Genomic DNA, 24,512 nt, shown 5'->3' with positions numbered 1-24,512 from the left:
TGAATCTAGCTGATGATCCCTGTAGCATACCACCCTGCATCCCACTGCTGGCTTGCTTCTGAAGCTAAGCTGGGTTGGTCCCTAGATGGGAGACCAGATTATTATTGTTATTATTATTATACCTTTATTTCAACAAGGAACACAGACTGAGACCAAGGACTCTTTTACAGCTGGGCCCTGCGTATACATGTTTACACATACAGTTTAGGTACAATGATTAAGAAACTACACAAGACAAACAAAACGATCACAGATAACACAAAAAAATACAGCAACAGATTACATTTACACATAGGTTATTCCCCTAACAGCACAAGAACTTGCATTACCCGAAACAGTTACAAGCAATACAAAAATAAAAATCCTCCAATAAACTATTAAAATGGATAAAGGCTTGCTCTGAGAAGTGTTTATAGTTTCTCTTTAGAATTATACAGGGTTCAGGGTTTTTTAGCCTAGTATCTCTGATACATGCAATAGGGCAGTGGTCACTGATGTCATTAGCAAATAACCCACTAGCTATATATTTGTGAGGTGTATTTGTTAAAATAAGGTCTATTAATGTAGATTTTTGGGGGTCTTTTGGATTAGGATAGGTAGGTATAGTTATTAGTTGAGTAAGATTTAGTTCGTTACAAATATTTTTAATTTAAACGATGCTGGCATCAGCCAGTCCAGATTGAGATCTCCAATAATCAATAATTCAGAGTTTGCATAATTAGACATTAACTCAAACAATTTGCATAGAGCAGATACCGGAGCTGAGGGTGGGTGATAGAACAGATCCCGGAGCTGAGGGTGGGTGATAGAACAGATCCCGGAGCTGAGGGTGGGTGATAGAACAGATACCGGAGCTGAGGGTGGGCGATAGAGCAGATACCGGAGCTGAGGTTGGGTGATAGAGCAGATACCGGAGCTGAGGGTGGGCGATAGAGCAGATACCGGAGCTGAGGGTGGGCGATAGAGCAGATACCGGAGCTGAGGGTGGGCGATAGAGCAGATACCGGAGCTGAGGGTGGGCGATAGAACAGATACCGGAGCTGAGGGTGGGCGATAGAGCAGATACCGGAGCTGAGGGTGGGCGATAGAGCAGATACCGGAGCTGAGGGTGGGTGATAGAGCAGATACCGGAGCTGAGGGTGGGTGAGGGGGCTGTGCTTTGGCAAAGTGGGTGGGGTTATATCCTGCCTGTTTGGCCCTGTCCGGGGGTTTCATCGGATGGGGCCACAGTGTCTCCTGATCCCTCTTGTCTCAGCCTCCAGTATTTATGCTGCAGTAGTTTATGTGTCGGGGGGCTAGGGTCAGTCTTTTACATCTGGAGTATTTCTCTTGTCTTATCCGGTGTCCTGTGTGAATTTAAATATGCTCTCTCTAATTCTCTCTTTCTCTCTTTCTTTCTTTCTTTCTCTCGGAGGACCTGAGCCCTAGGACCATGCCTCAGGACTACCTCGCATGATGACTCCTTGCTGTCCCCAGTCCACCTGGCCGTGCTGCTGCTCCAGTTTCAACTGTTCTGCCTGCGGCTATGGAACCCTGACCTGTTCACCGGACATGCTTGTTGCACCCTCGACAACTACTATGATTATTATTATTTGACCATGCTGGTCATTTATGAACATTTTAACATCTTGACCATGTTCTGTTATAATATCCACCCGGCACAGCCAGAAGAGGACTGGCCACCCCTCATAGCCTGGTTCCTCTCTAGGTTTCTTCCTAGGTTTTTGGCCTTTCTAGGGAGTTTTTCCTAGGGAGTTTTTCCTAGCCACCGTGCTTCTTTCACATGCATTGCTTGCTGTTTGGGGTTTTAGGCTGGGTTTCTGTACAGCACTTTGAGATATCAGCTGATGTACGAAGGGCTATATAAATACATTTGATTTGATTTGATAGAGCAGATACCGGAGCTGAGGGTGGGCGATAAACTCCCGCTAGCGTTAATAGTGCATATGACCAAGGACCACATTTAGAACTAAGCATTCATACTTTTTCGGAACAGAAGTTGAAATGGACACAGTGACATCTAGGTTGCATTTAACATATATGGCAATACCTCCACCTCTACCCACTCTGTCTGCTCTGTAGACATTATACCCAGCTAACAGAACATCTGAGTCTGGAACAGAGACACAGATGCTCTTGGAAGTGGTGTTGGAGGGCCAGTAGGATGCACCCTTTCCTCTGGTCTAATTTTTTTTTTTATCCCAATATCCTGGGGCAGTGATTGGGCCTATTACCCTGTGTAGGGTGCTGTCTTTTGGATGGGTTGTTAAACGGGTGTCCTGACTCTCTGTGGTCACTAAAGATACCATGGCATTTATCGAAAGAGTAGGGGTGTTAACCCTGGTGTCCTGGCTAAATTCCTAATCTGACCCTCATACCATCACCTAATTATCCCCAGTTTACAATTGGCTCATTCATCCTGTAACTGTTCCCTAGGTCTTGCTGTAAATGAGAATGTGTTCTCAGTCAACCTACCTGGTAAAATAAACAAATGAAAGTTGATTTGCTAATTAGCACAACACCATAACTATAGAAAATATTACAATGTGAGAGCAATACTAAATATACTGTTTTTACAGCAACCAATATATTTATCTTAATAGTTCATACTCCATCACAACAATAGGAGGCAGTAAATTTACCATGCAGCAGTCATTTTGTTTGGGTAGGAACCAGGAACCAAAGTGGTTTGAGTCTAGTGGTAGTGAAACCATCACATTCAGGCTCCTCAGTGCATTTTCGTCATTCGAAACGATCGTCAATGATAATTATAGTGCATATATTTGGCCATTCGTTTATATGTTCACAAATGAAACATAGTGATTTGTTGATCATAGGCTGTCTCCAATGCATGTTTCAGCGACATGTTCTGCAGTTTCTAACTAGTGGTCCGTCAGTAAACTAACTTCCTGTTTTCACCACAGCCCTTTCCGTTCCAAGACATTTTTCGCTCCACTCACTCGCCTTTCCACTTTTCGGTCCACGTGCGGATTTCTTCAAATTTAGCATAAAAAAGACCGCAATACGAGTTTGGACCAAATGGCTTCTTCATTCGAGCAGATGAGAGCCAACGTGGGAAAGCTCTTACGAGGAATTGATAGGTATGCAGACTTGTTTGACAAATACTGGCTTAGCTAGCCCATTCAGTTTGCTAGCTGCTACTACGTAATGCTAGCTACATTTGATTGTTTGACATTATACAGAAAGTTACAGTTAACTTTTGGGGTCATTTATTAGACATATCTAACATCTAACGACGTGTATGTGTCAGATCTTTGTTTTACCTAATGTTACTTGTAAGCTAACGCTAGCTAGGTACACAGGCTTTTACCGGTAAACTGTAAAGTTAAGCTAACGTTATTTACCTAACACTAACTTCCTTTTGACAGCTGGTTGGTTGTGATGCAGCTTGATTGTCTCTATGCATATTTTTGCTCAACTTGTTGTAGTTTGCTAACTGTGTCGGCTATCTGTTGAATCCATGCCCTTAATGTTACATTGTTTATGATCTCTTACAGATACAACCCAGAGAACCTTGCAACATTGGAACGCTACGTGGAAACACAAGTTAAAGAGAATGCATACGACCTAGAGGCCAATTTGGCTATCCTCAAATTGTGAGTCACCCTACCTGTCTGTCTGACTACTATCACATTTGTTAGGCTAGTACAAAATGGTTAACATATGTAGTTCGATTTGTCTGCTGGGTGGCAAGCAGCCCTTGATCGTGACTCTCAATTCCATTACACATAAGTCATTGGACGAAGGCTTCTTCTGTATGGACAAGTTTTGTTATGAGCCGGCGCTCAATCTGAACATTAACACGCGGCACAAGACCTTTCATATGAGCGAGATGTCAACACACATTTTGGGGGAGGGGGGGTTGATGTACATCTTGATAGGTTAGTGTTTCCACACTGCCAAAAGAAAACCGGCTACATCTGCAAGTCACCTTCAGCATTCAGATGTTTGTAAAATGGCTTTTGCGATATTAAATCATAGGCTTTATTAATTGGACAACCAATGTCATTTGCTGGGTCATTGTTACCAAATGCATTGTAGAAATATATGTTTTAATCCGTGGAGCTGTGGGCTACTGGATGGACACAACTGATCACACGTCAGCACAACTGCTGATTGGGGCTTTCCGATTGCCAGGTTTCACCATACAAAATATTTAAACAGTCAGTGCATTTGGTCATTTTTACATGAACAGTGGTAGATGCTCGGTCTGCCATATGGCTCAGCACATACTACATCATATTGAATCGTGCTTGTAAGGGAGGGATTTCCCTACTATCTAGCATGATCCGAACACCTGTGTGTAACCAAAGAAGGCTGCCAGAAACGTGTTGTAAATTAAAAATACTGTTGGCTGCAACTGTGAAAGACTGTTAACTGTGTATATTTTGCATTAGGGAAATTATTTTGATGTGATATGAAGGTGAAGAGCTTTATGTTTCTAGAACCGTATCGCAATTGAGAAACGATTCACATTTTATATGGAGTATTTGGCTGTTTTGGCTGACAGAGCCAGTCTACCTCTGAAAATAACTTAAGGTACTTGGACCTTAAGGTGTACATTCTTGGGCTAGCAGAACACCACTCATGGCTATATCAATAACAGAGATGCTGTTCTTGTTCCTATAGGTACCAGTTCAACCCTGCCTACTTCCAGGTCACAGTGACGTCGCAGATCCTGCTCAAGGCCCTGACCAACCTACCACACACAGACTTTACTCTGTGCAAGTGCATGATTGACCAGACACACGTATCCTTTTGGTGCTCAGTATAATCTATTATCAACCCTGCAACTAGTGCAGTTTGTCCATTTCTGTACTCCCAGTCAACAAAAACATTGTCTATTTTTGAACAAATTATTGTCAATCATTTAGTCTTGGGTGGTATACCTTATTGGAAATAGCCATGGGATGGTTTTTCAATACCGTTGAAACAATTTCTTTGAAGTTTTATTTTATTTGAATATTTGTAGATACTTTTTAAGTAAATACTTGCAGTCAACTTGTGCAATATGTTAGGTGATGAAGAAGATTGTGTTCTTAATTTCATCTGTCAACTTTTTTCAGCTTACCGGTAGTCCCAGTCATGGGATGTTTGTTTCCAAGTACACAAAGAGGAGATTGGAGGTTTGAAAAAAACAGCACCCATTGTGTTCAGTGCCGGTATTACACAATACCCAGTATGGCACAAGGTCGGTATGAAAGTATGGCAATCTGGATACCGCCCAAGCCCACCGGGGTTTGTGTTGAAGTAATGGTGTGGACGTTACTGTGTATTATGTGGCCAGTTGTTTGCTGTGTGTGTGGTGCCTTTCCTTGACTACAGTAAAGCAGCAGGAGGAGCGCCCCATAAGGCAGATCCTGTACCTGGGGAACCTCCTGGAGACCTGCCATTTCCAGTCCTTCTGGGTATGTACACAATACATATGTCTGTCTCTTTTTATTTCACCTGCCTTTTGCCCTCCTCATTTCACTCAACTTTTCAGTTGTTGTTAGAGAATTTTGGGGATCATATTCTGATATGAAGGAATGGTTCCAAACAGAACATTGAGGTTAAACATGACTGTACATTGTGGCTCTAACTGGAGATTGATAGACAACCAATAGACAACCCCTATCATGACTTTATTATCAAATGTGACATCCAGTTCTCCTAATGGTATGATTGGATGGTACTCATTCCTTTGTCTGTCACTCAGTCCAGTCTGGAGGAGAACAGGGAATTCATTGACGGCATCACAGGCTTTGAGGACTCAGTGCGCAAGTGTGAGTAGAACATATGGAAATCAAGTTAGTTGCTGACTGTATAATATTGCAGTAACAACTTGATAATAGCCTTTCTAACTGCTGCGCTCTCCACAGTTATCTGCCATGTGGTTGGAATCACATACCAGAACATTGAGCATCGACTTCTAGCTGAGATGCTGGGTGACCCCCTTGGTAAAGGCCATTCATTTATGATGTACAGTATATCTTTTGGAGAGTGCTGTCCTATTGATTTCCTTTCTTTCAGTGACTTTACAGTGTTAATTATCTGTAAGTCATATCCCACTTCCCCCTGCTCAGTTGACTTCCTGCTCCCCATACAGACACACAGGTGAAGGTGTGGATGAGCAAGTACGGGTGGACGGAGAATGAGGAAGGGCAGATCTTCATCTTTAACCAGGAGGAGAGTGTGAAGCCCAAGAACATTGTGGAGAAGATTGACTTTGAGAGTGAGTGTTTCCTTGTCTTGTGTCCCAGTTTCTGTCTTGCTTGCTGGTATCCAGTGAAGTGGCTTTTGTCTTGTCAGTAGTCACTTTTAGCATTTCAAAGTTCAACTTCTTCCTTACACACCCTCCTGTTAGTGTAGCTTTAAGACTTTTCATGGAAAGACAATTTATTTGACATTATTTTCTCTTTCCCTTTTTCTCCTGCTCCCCTGTCTTCCTCTCCCCCTTTTCTCTCCTGTATTTTCCTTTGTTTCTTGCCCTCTTCCACAGGTGTATCCAGCATCATGGCCACATCTCAGTGATACCCAGACGCATCTGCACACTCAGAATGCACAATTAAAAAAAAAACGGCCAGACAACAGTACATATTCCTCAAACCAACCTTTTACAATAAATGTTAATTATCCATTCAAACTCAGACCAGAAGTGTGCCGATCTTTTCACTGATTACATTGACCTAGTCTGATAACCTTAAATCCATTCCAGGAATTACTACCAAAAATAGGACTGTATTTCCCTTTATTTGCTTTACCTGTGATAAGATGTGGAGAGTGCTGTTTTATTTTTGACTTGGCATGTCACTAAATGAACACTTGTCTGTATCACTAGGGCTGGGCGGTATACTGGTATTGATGCACTGGGTTTTTACTTTACCTTCTATATGGGTATTTTCATGTTTGGTTTGTTAAATGTGATGCGCAGTGTGTCACGTGCATTTTTATAGTTTACTTCGCTACTGGAGTCATCTCTCTATGCCGCTTTCCACACAGACCTAGCCACGCCTCCTGTCACTCAAGGAGCGCATTTGACGTTCCTCAGCCAGGATACACTTGTGTTCAGTCTGCATGGTCAATGCAGCATATGCTGTTAATGACAACGATGCAGTTGTCACTTTGCTTCTTAATATAAATCTACTAGCATTCTATAATTACACTATTAGCTTGTTTCTTACATCTGCAAACAGCTAGTTTGTCTTTTCTTAGCAAGTTGTTCCTAAATCTTGTTAGCTGCTAATCGCTAGGTAGCTAATAAATGTACTGAGTAAGAGCAAGCGTTATTAGCTATACAGCCTGATAATACCAGTTATTGTGTAGACCTAAATCAGCATGTTTGTGCAACAGTGTTTTCTAAATTAGAGGTAAACGCAAAGCAAAAATGCTAGCTACATGAAGTAGCTGCAAAGCTGTCAAGGCAAAGGGTGGCTATTGAAAGGAACTCAAATATAAAATATATCTTGATTTTAACACTTTTTTTGGTTACTACATGATTCCATGTGTTATTTCATAGTTTTGATATCTTCACTATTATTCTACAATGTAGAAAATAGTCCAAATAAAGAAAAACCCTTGAATGTGTAGGTGTCCTAAACTTTTGACCGGTAGTGTATGTGCAAAAGTACTATCTCACAACTTGATGAAACCTTCACTCTTGTGCAGACATTTAGAAACAAGACATGCCAATTTGAAAAATAAGACCCCAGAGTTTTTTGAGCGAGAATTAAGACGACTTACGAGTAGTGAGACGTATAAAAGCAACAGATACCATTAATAAGAAGGGGCTAGAAGAGTCTTATATGGTGAGCTACCGAGTGGCTAGGACAGGCAAGCCCCATACTATTGTGGAGGACTTAATTATTCCTGCTGCCGCGGATATGGCTGGGACAATGCTGGGGGAAAGGCTAAAAGAACGATACAGACAATGCCTTCATCAAACAACACCGTTTCACTACGCATCAGTGACATGGCAGGGGATGTTTTGAAACAATTACTGCTTTGTATACAAGCCAGTGAATTCTATGTGTTACAGCTGGATGAGTCAACAGACATGGCGGGCCTAACACAGCTCCTGGTATATGTCCGTTACGTTTATGGGGGGTCAACCACTGGAAACCAGCACAACAGGAGAGGATATTTCTTTACTGACCATAATTTTCACTTGTCTGACCGCTTGCATGATGACGAGTTTCTCACACGACTGGTCTATCTGGGTGATGTTTTTTCTCACCTGAATAATCTGAATCTAGGACTACAGGGACTCTCCGCAACAGAATTGAGGCTATGATTAAGAAGTTGGAAGTCTTCTGTCTGCATTAACAAGGACAACACACAGGTCTTTCCATCATTGTAGTTTTTTTTGTGTGCAAATGAACTCAAGCTTATGGACAATGTCAAATGTGATATAGCGAAGCATCTGAATGAGCTGGGTGCGCAATTATGCAGGTACAGTGAAGGGGAAAAAGTATTTGATCCCCTGCTGATTTTGTACGTTTGCCCACTGACAAAGAAATGATCAGTCTATAATTTTAATGGTAGGTTTATTTGAACAGTGAGAGACAGAATAACAAAAAAATCCAGAAAAACGCATGTCAAAAACTTTATAAATTGATTTGCATTTTAATGAGGGAAATAAGTATTTGACCCCCTCTCAATCAGAAAGATTTCTGGCTCCCAGGTGTCTTTATACAGGTAACGAGCTGAGATTAGGAGCACACTCTTAAAGGGACTGCTCCTAACCACAGCTTGTTACCTGTATAAAAGACACCTGTCCACAGAAGCAATCAATCAGATTCCAAACTCTCCAACATGGCCAAGACCAAAGAGCTCTCCAAGGATGTCAGGGACAAGATTGTAGACCTACACAAGGCTGGAATGGGCTACAAGACCATCGCCAAGCAGCTTGGTGAGAAGGTGACAACAGATGGTGCGATTATTCGCAAATGGAAGAAACACAAAAGAACTGTCAATCTCCCTCGGCCTGGGGCTCCATGCAAGATCTCACCTCGTGGAGTTGCAATGATCATGAGAACGGTGAGGAATCAGCCCAGAACTACACGGGAGGATCTTGTCAATGATCTCAAGGCAGCTGGGACCATAGTCACCAACAAAACAATTGGTAACACACTACGCCGTGAAGGACTGAAATCCTGCAGTGCCCACAAGGTCCCCCTGCTCAAGAAAGCACATATACGTTCCCGTCTGAAGTTTGCCAATGAACATCTGAATGATTCAGAGGACAACTGGGTGAACGTGTTGTGGTCAGAGGAGACCAAAATGGAGCTCTTTGGCATCAACTCAACTCGCCGTGTTTGGAGGAGGAGGAATGCTGCCTATGACCCCAAGAACACCATCTCCACCGTCAAACATGGAGGTGGAAACATTATGCTTTGGGGGTGTTTTTCTGCTAAGGGGACAGGACAACTTCACCGCATCATAGGGACGATGGACAGGGCCATGTACTGTCAAATCTTGGGTGAGAACCTTCCCTCAGCCAGGGCATTGAAAATGGGTCGTGGATGGGTATTCCAGCATGACAATGACCCAAAACACACGGCCAAGGCAACAAAGGAGTGGCTCAAGAAGAAGCACATTAAGGTCCTGGAGTGGCCTAGCCAGTCTCCAGACCTTAATCCCATAGAAAATCTGTGGAGGGAGCTGAAGGTTCGAGTTGCCAAACGTCAGCCTCAACCTTAATGACTTGGAGAAGATCTGCAAAGAGGAGTGGGACAAAATCCCTCCTGAGATGTGTGCAAACCTGGTGGCCAACTACAAGAAACGTCTGACCTCTGTGATTGCCAACAAGGGTTTTGCCACCAAGTACTAAGTCATGTTTTGCAGAGGGGTCAAATACTTATTTCCCTCATTAAAATGCAAGTCATTTTATAAACTTTTTGATATGTGTTTTTCTGGATTTTTTTGTTGTTATTCTGTCTCTCACTGTTCAAATAAACCTACCATTAAAATTATCAACTGATAATTTCCTTGTCAGTGGGCAAATGTACAAAATCAGCAGGGGATCAAATACTTTTTTCCCTCACTGTACTTTCCCGAAACTGATGACACAAACAACTGGATTCGTTATGCTTTTCATGCCCTGCCTCCAGCCCACTTACCGATATTACCGATATCTGAACAAGAGAGCCTCAACGAAATTGCAACAAGCAGTTCTGTGAAAATGGAATTTAATCATAAGCCACTGACAGATTTATGGATTGGGCTGCACTCAATGTATCCTGCCTTGGCAAATCGCGCGATTAAGACACTGATGCCCTTTGCAACCACGTACCTATGTGAGAGTGCATTTTCGTCCCTCACTAGCATGAAAACTAAATACAGGCACAGACTATGTGTGGAAAATTATTTACTCTCCAATACAACCCAACATTGCAGAGTTATGTGCATCATTTCAAGCACACCCTCCTCATTAACCTGTGGTGAGTTATTCACCATTTTCCATGAACAGTTTTATGTTGTAATATGGCTAAATAAAGAGCAAAATATTATTATTAAATGTAACCTTTATTTAACTAGGCAAGTCAGTTAAGAACAAATTCTTATTTACAATGACAGCCTACCGGGGAACAGTGGGTAAGCTGCCTTGTTCGGGGGCAGAACGACAGATTTTTACCTTGTCAGCTCAGGGATTCGATCCAGCAACCTTGCGGTTACTGGCCCAACGCTCTAAGCTGCTACCCCAATTATTGATTTATTATTATATTATTTGTGCCCTGGTCCTATAAGAGCTCTTTGTCACTTCCCATGAGCCGGGTTGTGACACAAATCCACGCTCATTCTTATCTTTAATAAATGTATCGTATAGTGTGTGGCATGCATACAATGATGGCAAAAAACAACATTTGAGAGTGAGCTGACCCTGTTGCTAGAGGGGGTACGGGACTACAAAAAGTTTGGGAACCACTGGTCTAGGGTTTGTGGGATAATGGTGTTGATGTGAGCCATGACCAGCCTTTCAAAGCACGTCATGGCTACAGACGTGAGTGCTACGGGTCGGTAGTCATTTAGGCAGGTTACCTTAGTGTTCTTGGGCAGGGACTATGGTCGTCTGCTTGAAACATGTTGGTATTACAAACAGGGAGAGGTTGAAAATGTCAGTGTAGACACTTGCCAGTTGGTCAGCGCATGCTCAGAGTACACGTCCTGGTACTCCGTCTGGCCCTGCGGCCTTGTGAATGTTGACCTGTTTAAAGGTCTTACTCACATCGGCTGTGGAGAGCGTGATAACACAGTCGTCCGGAACAGCTGATGCTCTCATGCATGTTTCAGTGTTACTTGCCTCGAAGCGAGCATAGAAGTAATTTAGCTCCTCTGGTAGGCTCATGTCACTGGGAAGCTCTTGGCTGTGCTTCCCTTTGTAGTCTGTAATAGTTTGCAAGCCCTGCCACATTCGACGAGCGTTGAAGCCGGTGTATTACAATTCGATCTTAGTCCTGTATTGAATCTTTGCCTGTTTCATGGTTCGTCGGAGGGCATAGCGGGATTTCTCCTTGAAAGCAGCAGCTCTACACTTTAGCTCAGTGCGGATGTTGCCTGTAATCCATGGCTTTTGGTTGGGGTATGTACGTACAGTCACTGTGGGGACGACGTCATCAATGCACTTATTGATGAAGCCAGTGACTGATGTAGTTTCTTCCTTAATGCCATTGGAAGAATCCCGGAACATATTCCAGTGCTAGCAAAACAGTCCTGTAGCTTAGCATCTGCTTCATCTAACCACTTTTTTTTGACCGAGTCACTGATGCTTCCTGATTTAATTTTTGCTTGTAAGCAGTAATCAGGAGGATAGAATTATGGTCAGATTTGCCAAATGGAGGGCGAGGGAAGGCTTTGTACACGTCTCTGTGTGTGGAGTAAAAGTGGTCTAGAGTTTTTTTCCCCCCTCTGGTTGCATATTAACATGTTGGTGGAAATTTGGTAAAACGGATTTAAGTTTCCTTGGATAAAAGTCCCAGGCCACTAGAAGCGCCGCTTCTGGATGAGCATTGTCCTGTTTGCTTAAGGTGGTATACAGCTCATTGAGTGCGGTCTTAGTGCCAGCATCGGTCTGTGGTGGTATGTAGACAGCTACGAAAAATACAGATAAACTCTCTAGGTAGATAGTGTGGTCTACAGCTCATCATGAGATACTCTACCTCAGGCGGGCAAAACCTCGAGATTTCTTTAGATATCGTGCACCAGCTGTTGTTTTCAAATCTACATAGACTGTCACCCCTTGTCTTACCAGAGGCTGCTGTTCTATCCTGCCGATACAGTGTAAAACCCGCCAGCTCTATGTTGTTCATGTCGTCATTCAGCCACGACTCGGTGAAACATACCGTTTTTAATGCCCTGTTAGTAGTTTAATCTTGCTTGTAGGTCATCGATTAGAATTTTCCAATGATTGCATGTTTGCCAATAGAACGGATGGCATTGGGGGTTTACTCACTCGCCTACGAATTCTCAGAAGGCAGCCCGACCCCCTGCCCCTTTTTCTCCATCTTCTCTTCACGCAAATGACAGGGATTTGGGCCTGTTCCCGGGAAAGCAATATATCCTTTACGTCGGACTCGTTAAAGGAAAAAGCTTCTACCAGTTTGTGGTGAGTAATCGCTGTTCTGATGTCCAGAAGTTATTTTCGGTCATAAGAGAGGGTAGCAGCAACATTATGTACAAAATAAGTTACAAAATACGTTAAAAATGAACAAAATAACACAGTTGGTTAGGAGCACGTAAAATGTCAGCTATCCTCTCTGGCGCCATCAGGCTGTTGATTGTGACCTGTTGAATGTTGGCCCTCTCAATGGCTGTGCGAAGTTGCTGTATATTGGTGGGAACTGGAACACGCTGTCTGGTGAGTATGCAGGCCATGGAAGAACTGGACATTTTTAGCTTCCAGAAATTGTGTACAGATCCTTGCAACATGCTGAAACAAAGTGATGGCGGCAGACGAATGGCACGACAATCGGCCTCGGTATCTCATCACGGTATCTCTGCATTCAAATTGCCATCAATAAAATGCAATTGGGTTCATTGTCCGTAGCTTATGCCTGCCCATACCATAACCCCACCTCCACCATAGGGCACTCTGTTCACAATGTTGACATCAGCAAACCGCTCGCCCACACGACACCATACAAACTTTCTGCCCGGTACAGTTGAAACTGGGATTCATCTTTGAAGAGCACACTTCTGTAGCATGCAAATGGAAATCAACGGTGAGCATTTGCCCACTGAAGTCGTTTTGATGCTGAACTGCAGTTAGATCAAGACCATGGTGAGGACGACGAGCACGCAGATGAGATTCAATGAGACGGTTTCTGACAGATCATGCAGAAATGATTTGATTGTGCAAACCCACAGTTTCATCAGCTGTCCGGGAGGCTGGTCTCAGACGATCCCGCAGGTGAAGAAGCCAGTTACACTGGTCTGCGGGTGCGAGGCCGGTTGAAGGGTACTGCCAAATTCTCTAAAAGGACGTTGGAGGCAGCTTATGGACGAAAAATGAACATTCAATTCTCTGACAACGCCTCTGGTGGACTTCATGCAGTCAGCATGCCAATTGCACGCTCCCTCAATTTGAAACATTGTGTTGTGATAAAACTGCACATTTTAGAATAGCCTTGTATGGTCCCCAGCACAAGGTTCACCTGTGTAATGATCATGCTGTTTAATCAGCTTCTTGATATGCCACACCTGTCAAGTGGATGGATTATCTTGGCAAATTATAAATTATCACTAACAGGGATGTAAATGAATGTGTGCACAACATTTGAGAGAAATAAGCTTTTTGTGCATATGGAACATTTCTGGTATATTTTATTTCCGCCCATGAAACATGGGACCAACACTTTACATGTTGCGTTTATATTTTTGTTTAGTTGATATGGTTTGGGGGCATCATGCAATGATTTATGAATCATGAGATTGCGCATGCAAGCGACACTTTCGAAGGCTGCACAGGTGAGTTACAGTGCAGTAATGAGGGTGTGGCCAATGGCCATTTTGACCAGGTAAATCGGTTCATGACTACAAAGTCAGAACACTCTAGAAAAGTTGGTACGGTAACTCCTGGATAAGAATTTAAAAGTGGGTAGAGCAATAGCGTTTAAAAAGTTGTAGGGTTTCTCTGCATGCACACTATTTTAACTCCACAACAAACAGCCTATCGGTTTTGTAAGGACATTCAGAAAGAATTGCGACGGTATGAGTGACAGTAATGAAAAGAAGACTCCGGCCGCAGAAATAGGTACAGCAGAGGCAACGACGGAAGATCTCGGAAGCTCGTTTACCTCCAAACGGTGGCTTTCGTCATTTATCGCTGACAAGCCTACTCCAGTTCTTCATAAACATGGTAACGGCGGTAATTCAATGGATGATGGGTTGTTCGTGGACCAAGACTTTCCAATGGGAGATATGCTTCTTCAACCCGAAATGGAATGGAGACGACCAAAGGTAGCGCAGTATGACATAGTTATTTTTTATTTGTTTATGTTATAACAAACGAAAATACTTAATTTAAATGGAAACCTTAATCTCTTACAAAATAAGTGTGTATTAATAAAACCATCGGACATACCATGTTATGTATAATTGCAATACACTGTGAGTGTGATATAATTGCAATACACTGTGAGTGTGATATAATTGCAATACACTGTGAGTGTGATATATTTGCATTGACAACAGGGGTGGACGGATGTCTTCTGGACAGTTATTTTCAATGCATGACAAATGCAAGTTTTTAGGGGTGTGTCATATACTTCTCTTTCAGGTCGTATAGACGTGTTAAGAATCATGCATGTACTGACAACCGCCATAAAAATACACCCACAGATGTAGATTAGATTTGTGTGGGTCATTTTTGGTATAGGGTTTAGCTTTTGTAACCCACATGTCAATGAAGTGGTGAGAAACTCGGACATTAGGTCAGTGTTCTTCCAGCCTGGCCCTGATCCACAGGGTGCGCATCAAGCTCCAGATGACTGAATCATAGGTGGGTGCTATTCATTATCAGATTGGTCAGAAAACCAGCAGGCTCCAGACCTCATAGGGTAAGAAAGAGTTGATAGCCCTACTATTGGACAATGCTCTATGAGTACAGGCCCTGGATTGTAGACTACTGCATTAGGGCAGGACAAGGTCATAGAGATTTTACCCTCAGAAGGCATTGTCAAGCTGTCATGAGAGCCAATTCTGTTAGGCTGGTTTTTGTCATAAAGACACAAAGTTCTCCTTACCTACCTCATACATGTTGTATTTGCTTTGTTACTCTCCATTGAAGATGGAGTCTTAGGTCAACAATGCCCTTCACCGTGTATCTTTGCACTTTTTTTCAGTTTATTTATCAATGGTAGGCCTAGTAGTGTTCAGTCAATCATAAATTAAACAAACTGTAAAAAGAAACAGCTATGAGTGAGGACAGGTGGGTTAAAGTCTCTACACTACTTTAGATCATGTAAACCGAGTATGTCCCTGGTATGTGGCTATCCTCTTCATTTTACCCAGTAAAGGGGACACTCAGCTAAAAGTTTGTTAAGATGCATGTTGTGTCTTGCTTTCTCTCCCCTCTCTCAGGATATCTGCCCTTCAGCACATTTCATAGTGGATGGAGCAACACGTATGGACGTGTGTCAGGGAGTTCTGAGTAAGTAGAACAAATGCTGTGTGTATGTTGCCCAAAGGCAGTGGCTTTCAACCTGCCTCCTTACATATTAAGGGGTTGTTCAATCTGCATCGCAGAAGTTCAGCTTTGCAGCGTGATTGCCTTTAAATGTCAATGTTCCCGCTTTAGTGGAGGCTGCGTTCACCGTAAACACTGCATATGTCTGCTCAATCAGAAATTACCTTCAAATGTCTATTGTGGAATCTGTAATGCTTAAGCTTTACAGATTGAATAGAGCCCTTAGTCTTGTTTCCAACAATTGCAGTACCACAATAAGCTGGGGTACGGTTGATCTATCTGTTTCCTTATTACCCAAAGTTTTCTCCCATTGATGGCAATGACGTGTCTTTGGCATCATTAAAGTGAAGACTGTTATTTTATCAAATCAATTCTCAGTAATTAGTATTGTTATGTGATTAAACTAATCATGTAAATGTAATTAACTGGGAAGTCAGGGCACCAAGGAAAATCTTCAGATGACAAAGTTATAATTTTCCATATAACTCTTCAGATATTTTAATATCTGATCAGTTAGTCTTCTAATGAATGAATTATTCTTTACCTCACGTTAGTCTCATTCCAAACGTTGTAAATTGTTGGTTATCTGCACAAACCCAGCCTTTACTATGAACCATCCATACACCAATTACATTTACATTTTACATTTTAGTCATTTAGCAGACGCTCTTATCCAGAGCGACTTACAGTAGTGAATGCATACATTTCATACATTTTTTCCCCCGTACTGGTCCCCCGTGGGAATCGAACCCACAACCCTGGCGTTGCAAACACCATGCTCTACCAACTGAGCCACACGGGACCAATTGTCTTGATCATTTATTTACTAACTAACTAAATAATCACAGAAATGCATAAACAAACAAACAGTATGATATGGTTACAAGGAAATGATAGGGGCGGTTCCCTAGTGGGTTAAGCCGATATGACGGCTTGGTGGACAAAGGGAAGTGGGTGTGGACTGAGAAGGGTGGGAAAGACAAAAATGAGTCACTACACAGTTGATAATGATATTAATTGAAATGCTAAACCTTTGCACATGAACGCTCCCTCAGTCGGGAATAATTGCAATCAATATATATTTACGCTCAGTGTGTGGTCGTGATCTCTGTTGGAATCGTCCGTCTTTCTGTTGGAAAGTTCATCCAAGCGTCTCTCTTTCGTGGTTAGAATGGATACTTCGGAGTACCATTCAAAAATGATCTTATAGAATAGGTGTTTCGGCGGTTGTCGGTCTTCGCATGTCAGGTTGACATAATTTCTAGCTGCAGACTAGTAATTAGTATCTAAGATTTGCTCTTATTCTGTCGGGATCGATAGTCTCAGAGTTGAACCATTTCTACCCGTGTAGCCAATGCTCCACGTGGTATGGTTAGGAATTCAACAACCATTACAACCTTAGCTTAAACTGAGGTTTTTGTGGTCTTTACTCAATCCTTTGCCCCCTCAGCTGACCGAGGTATGCGTGGTCTGAAGAGGATTTCTTCAGGTGGGGGTTTTATTCGTAACAGTAGAAAAGGGCTGTCCCATGAGCCAGATCATGTCTGTGCTCATGGTGGCGGGCCAATGACTTGGTTAAACTTTAAAGGGAATACAATTCTCTCACATTAATGGTTTAACTTAGCATTATATCATTTCATAAATAGTTTCATCTTTAATCATTCATTTTATACAACAATTAGACGCAAACCTCATAACGGAGGCACCAGTATAAACAAAGTTATGGTAATGTGGCTGTATTGTCTTTCATGAGGTCACAAACGTGAAACAAAACGGACCGGGGCGTAGCTGGCTTCTCCACCGACAGTTTACACATTCTCCAAAACATGGATATTGTTCAGTTCTGTGATGTAGAAGCTCCTTTGTTCTACTGTGAAACTCTCTCTCTCTATACTGCGTGGCCAGAAGGAGAGAGTCTCCTCCAGGAATTTACGACCTGAGATAACAGAACCTGGGTGTAGGAAAGGAGAGTGAGGGGGATGCCACGCTCTATACCCAGAAAGGGCCACGTCATGACAGCAAAGTTCTACCCAAGATCACAGAATGGCTTTGACATCATTAATGAATTGTATGTCTGACCTACTGTACAGTAAGCGACAGGTGGTCATCATCAAACGACTAAACATGCTCTCCCTTGACTTACCCAGTGATGTAAATGTGATATAATATACCTTTACCTGTCCCTCTGTCCTCCCCTGCTCTCTGTTGATTAGATGACTGCTGGTTCCTGTCTGCGGTGGCATCCCTCTCCCTGCATCGCCCGCTGTTGGAGCGGGTGGTGCCCAATGGGCAGAGCTTCCAGGAGGGTTACAATGGCAGCTTTTACTTCCAGGTCAGCCTCAGGACATTAAACACACCTAATTAGGCTGTACAGTATTTGTCAAGGGTTGTTGAATTTGCACTCCTGTTTATAGGAGATATGGGCGAATTACTATTTAGTTGGAGTTTTATGATGCCTATCCCTGAGATTAAAATGAAAACCTGTCTGTCTATAGTTCTGGCAGTATGGCGAGTGGGAGAAGGTGAAGGTTGATGACCTGCTGCCTACGCAAAAGGGAAAGCTGATCTACCTGTGCTCCTCAGAGAAAAGAGAGTTCTGGAGTGCTCTGTTGGAGAAGGCCTACGCCAAGTCAGTGTTTGCCTGTCTCTGCGATCTTTGGTGTTCTATGCATGCTGTTTTTTCTGCTATCCTGTCACACACACACACACATTGTCTTTGTGGATGTAAGGATTTGATATTTTAACTCTGTGTTTGTCTAGAACTGCATGTCAACATCATTCTCTTGTCAGTGTAATTACCTCCTGCATGTGTCCACTGCACTAGAATGCTGCTCTGATCTCAATCTTACCTGTTGTGATTGACCCTCTCTGTCAGGCTGAAGGGGGGCTATCAGGCCCTGAACATGGGCTTCCCCCACGAGGCCATGGTGGACATGACAGGGGGCATAACGGAGGTGCTGACTGTGGCTTCTCTGCCCAAGGACCTGGCAGCCTTCCTCAAGCCCATTCTGGCCAAGGGAGCACTCATCAACTGTGCCAATTGCCAGGTGTGTGTGTCACAGCTCCATCTTTCTGATGGAATAACCTTTCTATGTCTATTAGGATTCAAACCCACTCCTATAATTGTATCAGTGAGCACATTAACATATGTTGTGCGTGGGTTGATTTTCCCACAGGGCCCCCTTGAGCAGAGGAATGAGTTTGGAATCCTGTTCAGACATGCCTACTCTGTAACCGGGCTTGAAAATGTAAGACTACCCACCTCTGTTGTCAAATGCACTCTCCGATTCATGACTGCACACCAAGGCCAAAGTGTCCAAATGCCACCAGCCAAAACCTGCACACATTCAGTGGAGTTGGGTTTCCTGTGTTTGATAGTCAAATAGAGTCACCCAAACTGAAAACCTGTCTCTCTCACTCCTCCACTCCCTCAGGTGAAGACCAAGTATGGGACTGTGGAGCTGGTCCGTGTTCACAACCCCTGGGGAAAGATGGAGTGGGAGGGACCCTGGAGTGACATGAATGGGTTAGCTAGCTATTAACCCATTAATCATACCATTACGTGTGTGTGTGTGTGGGGGGGGGCAGGTTCCTCAGTGTGTTTGTCTGTCCACAGGCCTGAGTGGAGTCATGTCCGTGAGGAGGAGCAGAAGCGTCTGGACAGGGTTCAGAAGGAGGACGGGGAGTTCTGGTAAGTGGACCTCTCTTCATAGACTCACCCTCTGTGTCTGTACTTCACCTGTTCTCATATATTAATAACATCCCTCTCTCCTCACTCAGGATGGCAGTGTCAGACTTCCGTCAGAACTTTGAGTCGATGGAGGTGTGTCACCTGAGTGAGGAGACCCTGAGCGAGCCTGGCGCCACACAGAGGCCATGGAACTGCACGATGCATCATGGGAGCTGGGTACCACACATCTCCGCCGGCGGCTCTCCCAAAGGGGGTAGGAAAAGGCACGATGCTACTGACACACACAACTATGAAATAAAAATGAATTCAGTCATACATAATCAGAGAAGGAATAGATTGATATCCATGTGTGTGTCTTATTGTACATACATCGTGTGTGTGTGTGCCTTATTGTACATACATCGTGTGTGCCTTATTGTACATACATCGTCTGTGTGTGTCCAGGCTGGTTCTGGCAGAACCCTCAGTTTCACTTGACCCTGCTGGAGGAGGACGATGACCCCAGTGACCCTGAGCTGACCTGTTCCTTCCTAGTGGCCCTCATGCAGAAGCACCAGAGACTCAGAGGAGTCCACCTGGGCATCGGCCTGGATATCTACAAGGTACACCTGCACATGAATGTATGCAGACATGCACACGCAACAGGAAATACAACCAGAGTAGATTTAAATGAGCCACACTAAATATGAAAGAGAAAAGAAGTGAGGGATATTTGAGTGTGGCAGAATTTTTCTCAGTGTGGAAATGTGTGTATGTACCCTACCGTATCCACCCCTCTCTTCCCAGGCTGGCTCAGAGTGCTCTTACCTGTCCTCTTTGGACCTGAGCTTGCGCCGCCCACTCATCAGCACCCAGGGTTACGCCCAGCGAACGGAGGTTGTGATTCGTGGTCGCCTGGCGCCTGGCCATTATATCATCATCCCCTCCACCGCAGATACCAATCAGCAGGGAGAGTTCATCCTGCGGGTGTTGACAGAAAAGGGCAACAATGCGACGTGAGTGGACCAGTCCATGACTGGATGTTGGAGGCAGAGATACCTATGATAATTGTTAGTTTCACGGCACTCAGTCAAGAAAAGGCTGTCTAAATTACACTGAGTTTACAAAACATTAAGAACACCTGCTCTTTCCATGACAGACTGACCAGGTGAATCCAGGTGAAAGCTATGATCCCTTATTGATGTCACTTGTTAAATCCACAGTCGGTGTAGATGAAGTGGAGGAACTGTTTCCTTGAGACAATTTAGTCATGGATTGTGTATGTGTGTTATTCAGAAGGTGAATGAGCAAGACTAAAGATTTTAAGTACCTTTCAACGGGGTATGGTGGTAGGTGCCAGACGCTCTGATTTGAGTGTGTCAAGAACTGCGTCATGGCTGGGTTATTTACGCTCAACAGTTTCCCATGTGTATCAACAATGGTCCACCACCCAAAGGACATCCAGCCAACTTGACCTTGGGAAGCATTGGAGTCAACATTGGCCAGCATCCCTGTGGAACACTTTTGACACCTTGTAGAGTCCATGCCCCGACTAATTGAGGCTGTTCTGAGGGTAAAAGGGGATGTGACTAAATATTAGGAAAGTGTTCCTAATGCTTTGTACACTCGGTATGTATGTTATCCACCAATTAAAAGGTCTGTTTTTCAAATTAAACCATATGATTCTGTATTTTCTTTGTGTTTGCAGGCCAGCTGAGAAGCCCGGCACTGAAGTAAACTCCCCCACAAAGGTTGAAGTCATTGCATTGAAGTCCAAAGTATCCACAATCCAACACCCCCTGTTTCCATTAGTATGAGTTTTCGTGATAAGACTAAATGGATCATCCTGTGTGTTCCACTGTAGATCTCCCTCTTGCAGCCCTCCTTTCCACACCTGTCGGCTCTGCCCTCTCTTGAAGCCACACGACAGCTCTTTAAGAAGCACCGCAACACGGTGAGAACACCTCATGTAGTAGGTTCCATGTAAACTGTTCCATTCTAGCCTAAGATGTGCAATATTTACTTTCAAAACTTTTTTTCTAACCTCCCAACAGAAAGGAGAGTGTCGACCTTTGGAGCTTCTCAACCTGCTTACCGAGGCCATAAAAGGCGGAGGTAAGGGTTTGGCTCCAAAAATGGACCGCTATCGTCCCTCAAAAATGGGAGCTAAGACACACCTTTGATTACCATGTACACACTTCCCCTTTACAACAGCTTGTTATAATGGCATCTGTCAACCAGTAGCCATTGCTTTGCCAACATGCATCTGGAAAACTGTACGAATCCCTCTACTGATTTAGTAGTCTTCCATAAGCCATAACCACTGTGGGAACATTCAGGAAGTAGTGATGTCACTGCAGGAGGAAGTCTTAACTGTTCCTAACTGACGGTTTGTCTGTGTGGCTTCCTGCTCTCTTCCTGGGCTGTGTCCTGCAGTGCTGGCGGGGAGCGAGAAGAAGCTGGTCCTGGAGCACTGCAAGAGCTTTGTGGTCCTCATGGATGTATCCTTTCTCTTGGAGAAAAAAATACGTATGGCTGAACCAGTCTGCATCGAGTCTCAGCATGGCTATATGGTCAGTAGTTTATATAGAGCAATCAACATGTTAATATAGGTTAAATATATATACCAGATTCTGGTGTAGCGGTCTAAGCTCACATATACCCCCTGGTTATGGGGGTTCGAGCCTCGGCTAGGCCGACTGTTTGAAGATCATAGCTCCCCCCCCCAAAAAAAGGCCTATGTAATGTGGAACGTTACACACTTGCCATGTATGTACATAGACATACAAAGGTAGGGTAACTTGTCCACCATGACCTCACTTGGTCTGCTGATCTACCAAGACCTTAATTGTGCCATGCATTTTTGATGGACCATTTCCTTGACTGCAGTGTCAACCCAGAGTCGGGGCTTAGCTCAGCTGGACTGGCAGGGGTTCCAGGCACTGTGGGACAAGATCAGGAAATGGACGGTAAGGTCTAAGCCATCTGTCAGTGGAAGGTTTACGATTTCAATCACTCTGTTCTTTCAATATGATAAGATTGGGCGGTAGTTTGATTGGCTAAAGCATGCTTTGTGTCTTTGAAGTCTAATTATGATTGGCTAAAGGAAATATAATAGTGATCCATGACTTCTCTGATTCAATCATGTGACTGAGCTAATTCAATAATCATACGACCCTTTCCGATGCATGCGAAGTGATTTGAGTTATATTTGTCTGAAAATATTATTCAGCCATGCTGGTCTTGATCTTCCACTTAACAGGACATATTCTTGACGTTTGATAAGAACAAATCCCAGTTGCTGGAGTACCCTGAAGTCTCACCTGCCTTGAAAGCTGCGGGTAGGACGCACTTATGATATAATGACAAGCTTCCATAGGTGCCTTTTAGGGGGCGCCAAAACGCCACTTCATGTTCAGTCCCTATTGGTCCACATGAACATTATACCAACAGGTTATGTGGTTGAACATGAGTTGATATGTGTTTGTCTGGTCTGGTCTAGGCATGGGGGTGGATGACTTCGTCCTGCAGCTGATTGGCCTGCGCTACACGGAGCCAGACATGACAATCAGTTACCCCGGTTTCCTTTACCTGCTGATGAAACTGGACAGCATGATCCGTAAGGGAGGGCATGGGTGTGGTCCAACAAAGACTGAAAATAGGAATTTAGGAAGACTGATTGATGTGGGATTTTAAATGATTGAAGAGGAATACAAGAAAGATTGAAATGTGTTACTTTTGGGGTGCACTTAGAATAAACTAATAATCACATGAGAAATGTTGTGTGTTTGGATGTGCATTTGTATGTAGGATATTTGGTCTAATTCATCATGTTTGCTCCATTCACAGATAAATTTCAAGCCTATGACATTGTGGGAATGGGGACCATATCAGTCAGCTACAGACAGGTAAGAGCATACAGGACAGATGATCCAAACCTACTCTTTTTCTCACAGCCTAGTAAACATGCAGAATAGGGCAGCCTTAAAATGAATGAAAAGGCAGCTTTTGCATATGATCACACATCCATAATGGCTTGGATAGCCATTTTAATTAAATATTGATTTGTTGTCTCACCCCTTTTCTGATTTGTAGTGGCTCCACATGACGATGTACAACTGACCCGGTCTCACTGGATTTCATCCCCTCCGCCAGCTCAACTGGTTTTTGTTGCAGCATTGTTTTAAATGAAAAGTTACAGTAGATCTATTTTGCAATAAAGACTTTCAATTATTTGTGCCGAACATCAGATTTTAGCAACTAAGTGCATGCTGTAATTCTGTTTTTACTTCTGTTGACTTCTTTACAGCAGGGAATGTTTTGAAAAAGGTATGTTCTGCAGAGAGACCGTGACTTTGGTGTGTGTAAATATCCGCTTCAAATGCGGGATGGCCTTGTTTTATGAATAGTGGGGGAAAAAGCACATAACAGAACCAGGGGTACTGTGGCAAACATTCAAGCAATTTCCTGTTGTGGCATTATTACACAAGTGTTAAATAACTGACTGATTTAAGAAGCTAAAAATGTAGCTTGAAGTACAGCTGCTAATTTTGTACTCAACACACACACACAAACCCCAGACTTATTAAACAATCTAAAATAACTGGAATTAGGATCAGTAAACATTGATATCAAAGGAGAACAGATGTAGATGCACACCTTTGAATTAATTGTCCTTTTCCCCATGTATTAGCTTCACCTGCAACAGGCTTTTTGAAAAAGGAAATGCCAAATCTAGGTCTGTCATTACAATTAAATATAATTCATTAGAAAATGGATATGAAGCTTTGATGTGTAATCATTTAACCTTGACATTGTACACACCACAATGATTCCTTTATAGTAATGGGCCTGGAGTCCAATGCCCATGGGATTTCTGTATATCAGAAAACGATTAGGAATGTGGCAGTCATGAAAACATTAGAGGGCTAGGGGGGTCTGCAATGATTCATATGGTATATCAGGCCTCGCTGATGATAATTGGCGTGGACACAGTTGGAGCGTGACCTACTTAATGTAGTGTCTGGTCATGTCAGCCAGATCCAGCATATCAAATTTGAATGGTAAATGTAAGCCACTTTACACACAAGCTTTCAAACAAAATGATAGGCCTAAGGGAATTTCATACGGTTTTGGTTTCGATGCACCTGCATGTAG

General features: G+C 43.3%; 2 protein-coding genes across 3 annotated transcripts; both read left to right on the top strand.

Moving 5' to 3' along the window:
* Positions 1-2,739: 2,739 nt before the first annotated feature.
* On the top strand, positions 2,740-6,650 carry LOC106612601 (eukaryotic translation initiation factor 3 subunit K). Of its 2 annotated transcripts, none has more exons than XM_014213907.2 (8): positions 2,740-3,101; positions 3,519-3,617; positions 4,651-4,771; positions 5,358-5,429; positions 5,720-5,786; positions 5,883-5,960; positions 6,110-6,235; positions 6,503-6,650. In XM_014213907.2, the coding sequence occupies exons 1-8, from the start codon at positions 3,040-3,042 to the stop codon at positions 6,532-6,534; spliced, it is 657 nt and encodes a 218-aa protein (XP_014069382.1). In that variant the 5' UTR covers positions 2,740-3,039; the 3' UTR covers positions 6,535-6,650. The 2 variants fall into 2 exon arrangements, with proteins under 2 accessions (XP_014069382.1, XP_014069381.1); XM_014213906.2 differs by having other exon boundaries at positions 5,352-5,429.
* A 7,336-nt stretch (positions 6,651-13,986) lies between these two features.
* zgc:85932 (CysPc and EFh_PEF_CAPN13_14 domain-containing protein) lies at positions 13,987-24,133 on the top strand. The gene is made up of 20 exons (XM_014213908.2): positions 13,987-14,457; positions 15,580-15,649; positions 17,899-18,017; positions 18,181-18,314; positions 18,561-18,732; positions 18,862-18,933; positions 19,120-19,211; positions 19,302-19,376; positions 19,466-19,629; positions 19,821-19,978; positions 20,163-20,371; positions 21,064-21,106; positions 21,220-21,309; positions 21,410-21,470; positions 21,792-21,856; positions 22,256-22,324; positions 22,618-22,696; positions 22,858-22,974; positions 23,205-23,263; positions 23,451-24,133. Exons 1-20 carry the CDS (start codon positions 14,209-14,211, stop codon positions 23,475-23,477), a joined length of 2,124 nt encoding a protein of 707 aa, XP_014069383.1. The 5' UTR covers positions 13,987-14,208; the 3' UTR covers positions 23,478-24,133.
* The last annotated feature ends 379 nt before the right edge of the window (positions 24,134-24,512 follow it).

Source organism: Salmo salar, chromosome ssa09, assembly GCF_905237065.1.
Source record: "Salmo salar chromosome ssa09, Ssal_v3.1, whole genome shotgun sequence".
NCBI lineage: Eukaryota > Metazoa > Chordata > Actinopteri > Salmoniformes > Salmonidae > Salmo > Salmo salar.
The sequence above is the reverse complement of the archived record's forward strand: the minus strand, read 5'-3'. Positions and strand labels throughout refer to the sequence as shown.

Coding starts and splice junctions, on each gene's coding strand:
- zgc:85932 (XM_014213908.2), top strand. CDS start 14,209: ATGAGTGACAGTAATGAAAAGAAGACTCCGGCCGCAGAAATAGGTACA. Junction 21,107..21,219: donor AAGTAAACTCCCCCACAAAG/GTTGAAGTCATT, acceptor GTTCCACTGTAG/ATCTCCCTCTTGCAGCCCTC. Junction 21,471..21,791: donor CGAGGCCATAAAAGGCGGAG/GTAAGGGTTTGG, acceptor TGTGTCCTGCAG/TGCTGGCGGGGAGCGAGAAG.
- LOC106612601 (XM_014213906.2), top strand. CDS start 3,040: ATGGCTTCTTCATTCGAGCAGATGAGAGCCAACGTGGGAAAGCTCTTA. Junction 3,102..3,518: donor CTCTTACGAGGAATTGATAG/GTATGCAGACTT, acceptor GATCTCTTACAG/ATACAACCCAGAGAACCTTG. Junction 5,430..5,719: donor GCCATTTCCAGTCCTTCTGG/GTATGTACACAA, acceptor TCTGTCACTCAG/TCCAGTCTGGAGGAGAACAG.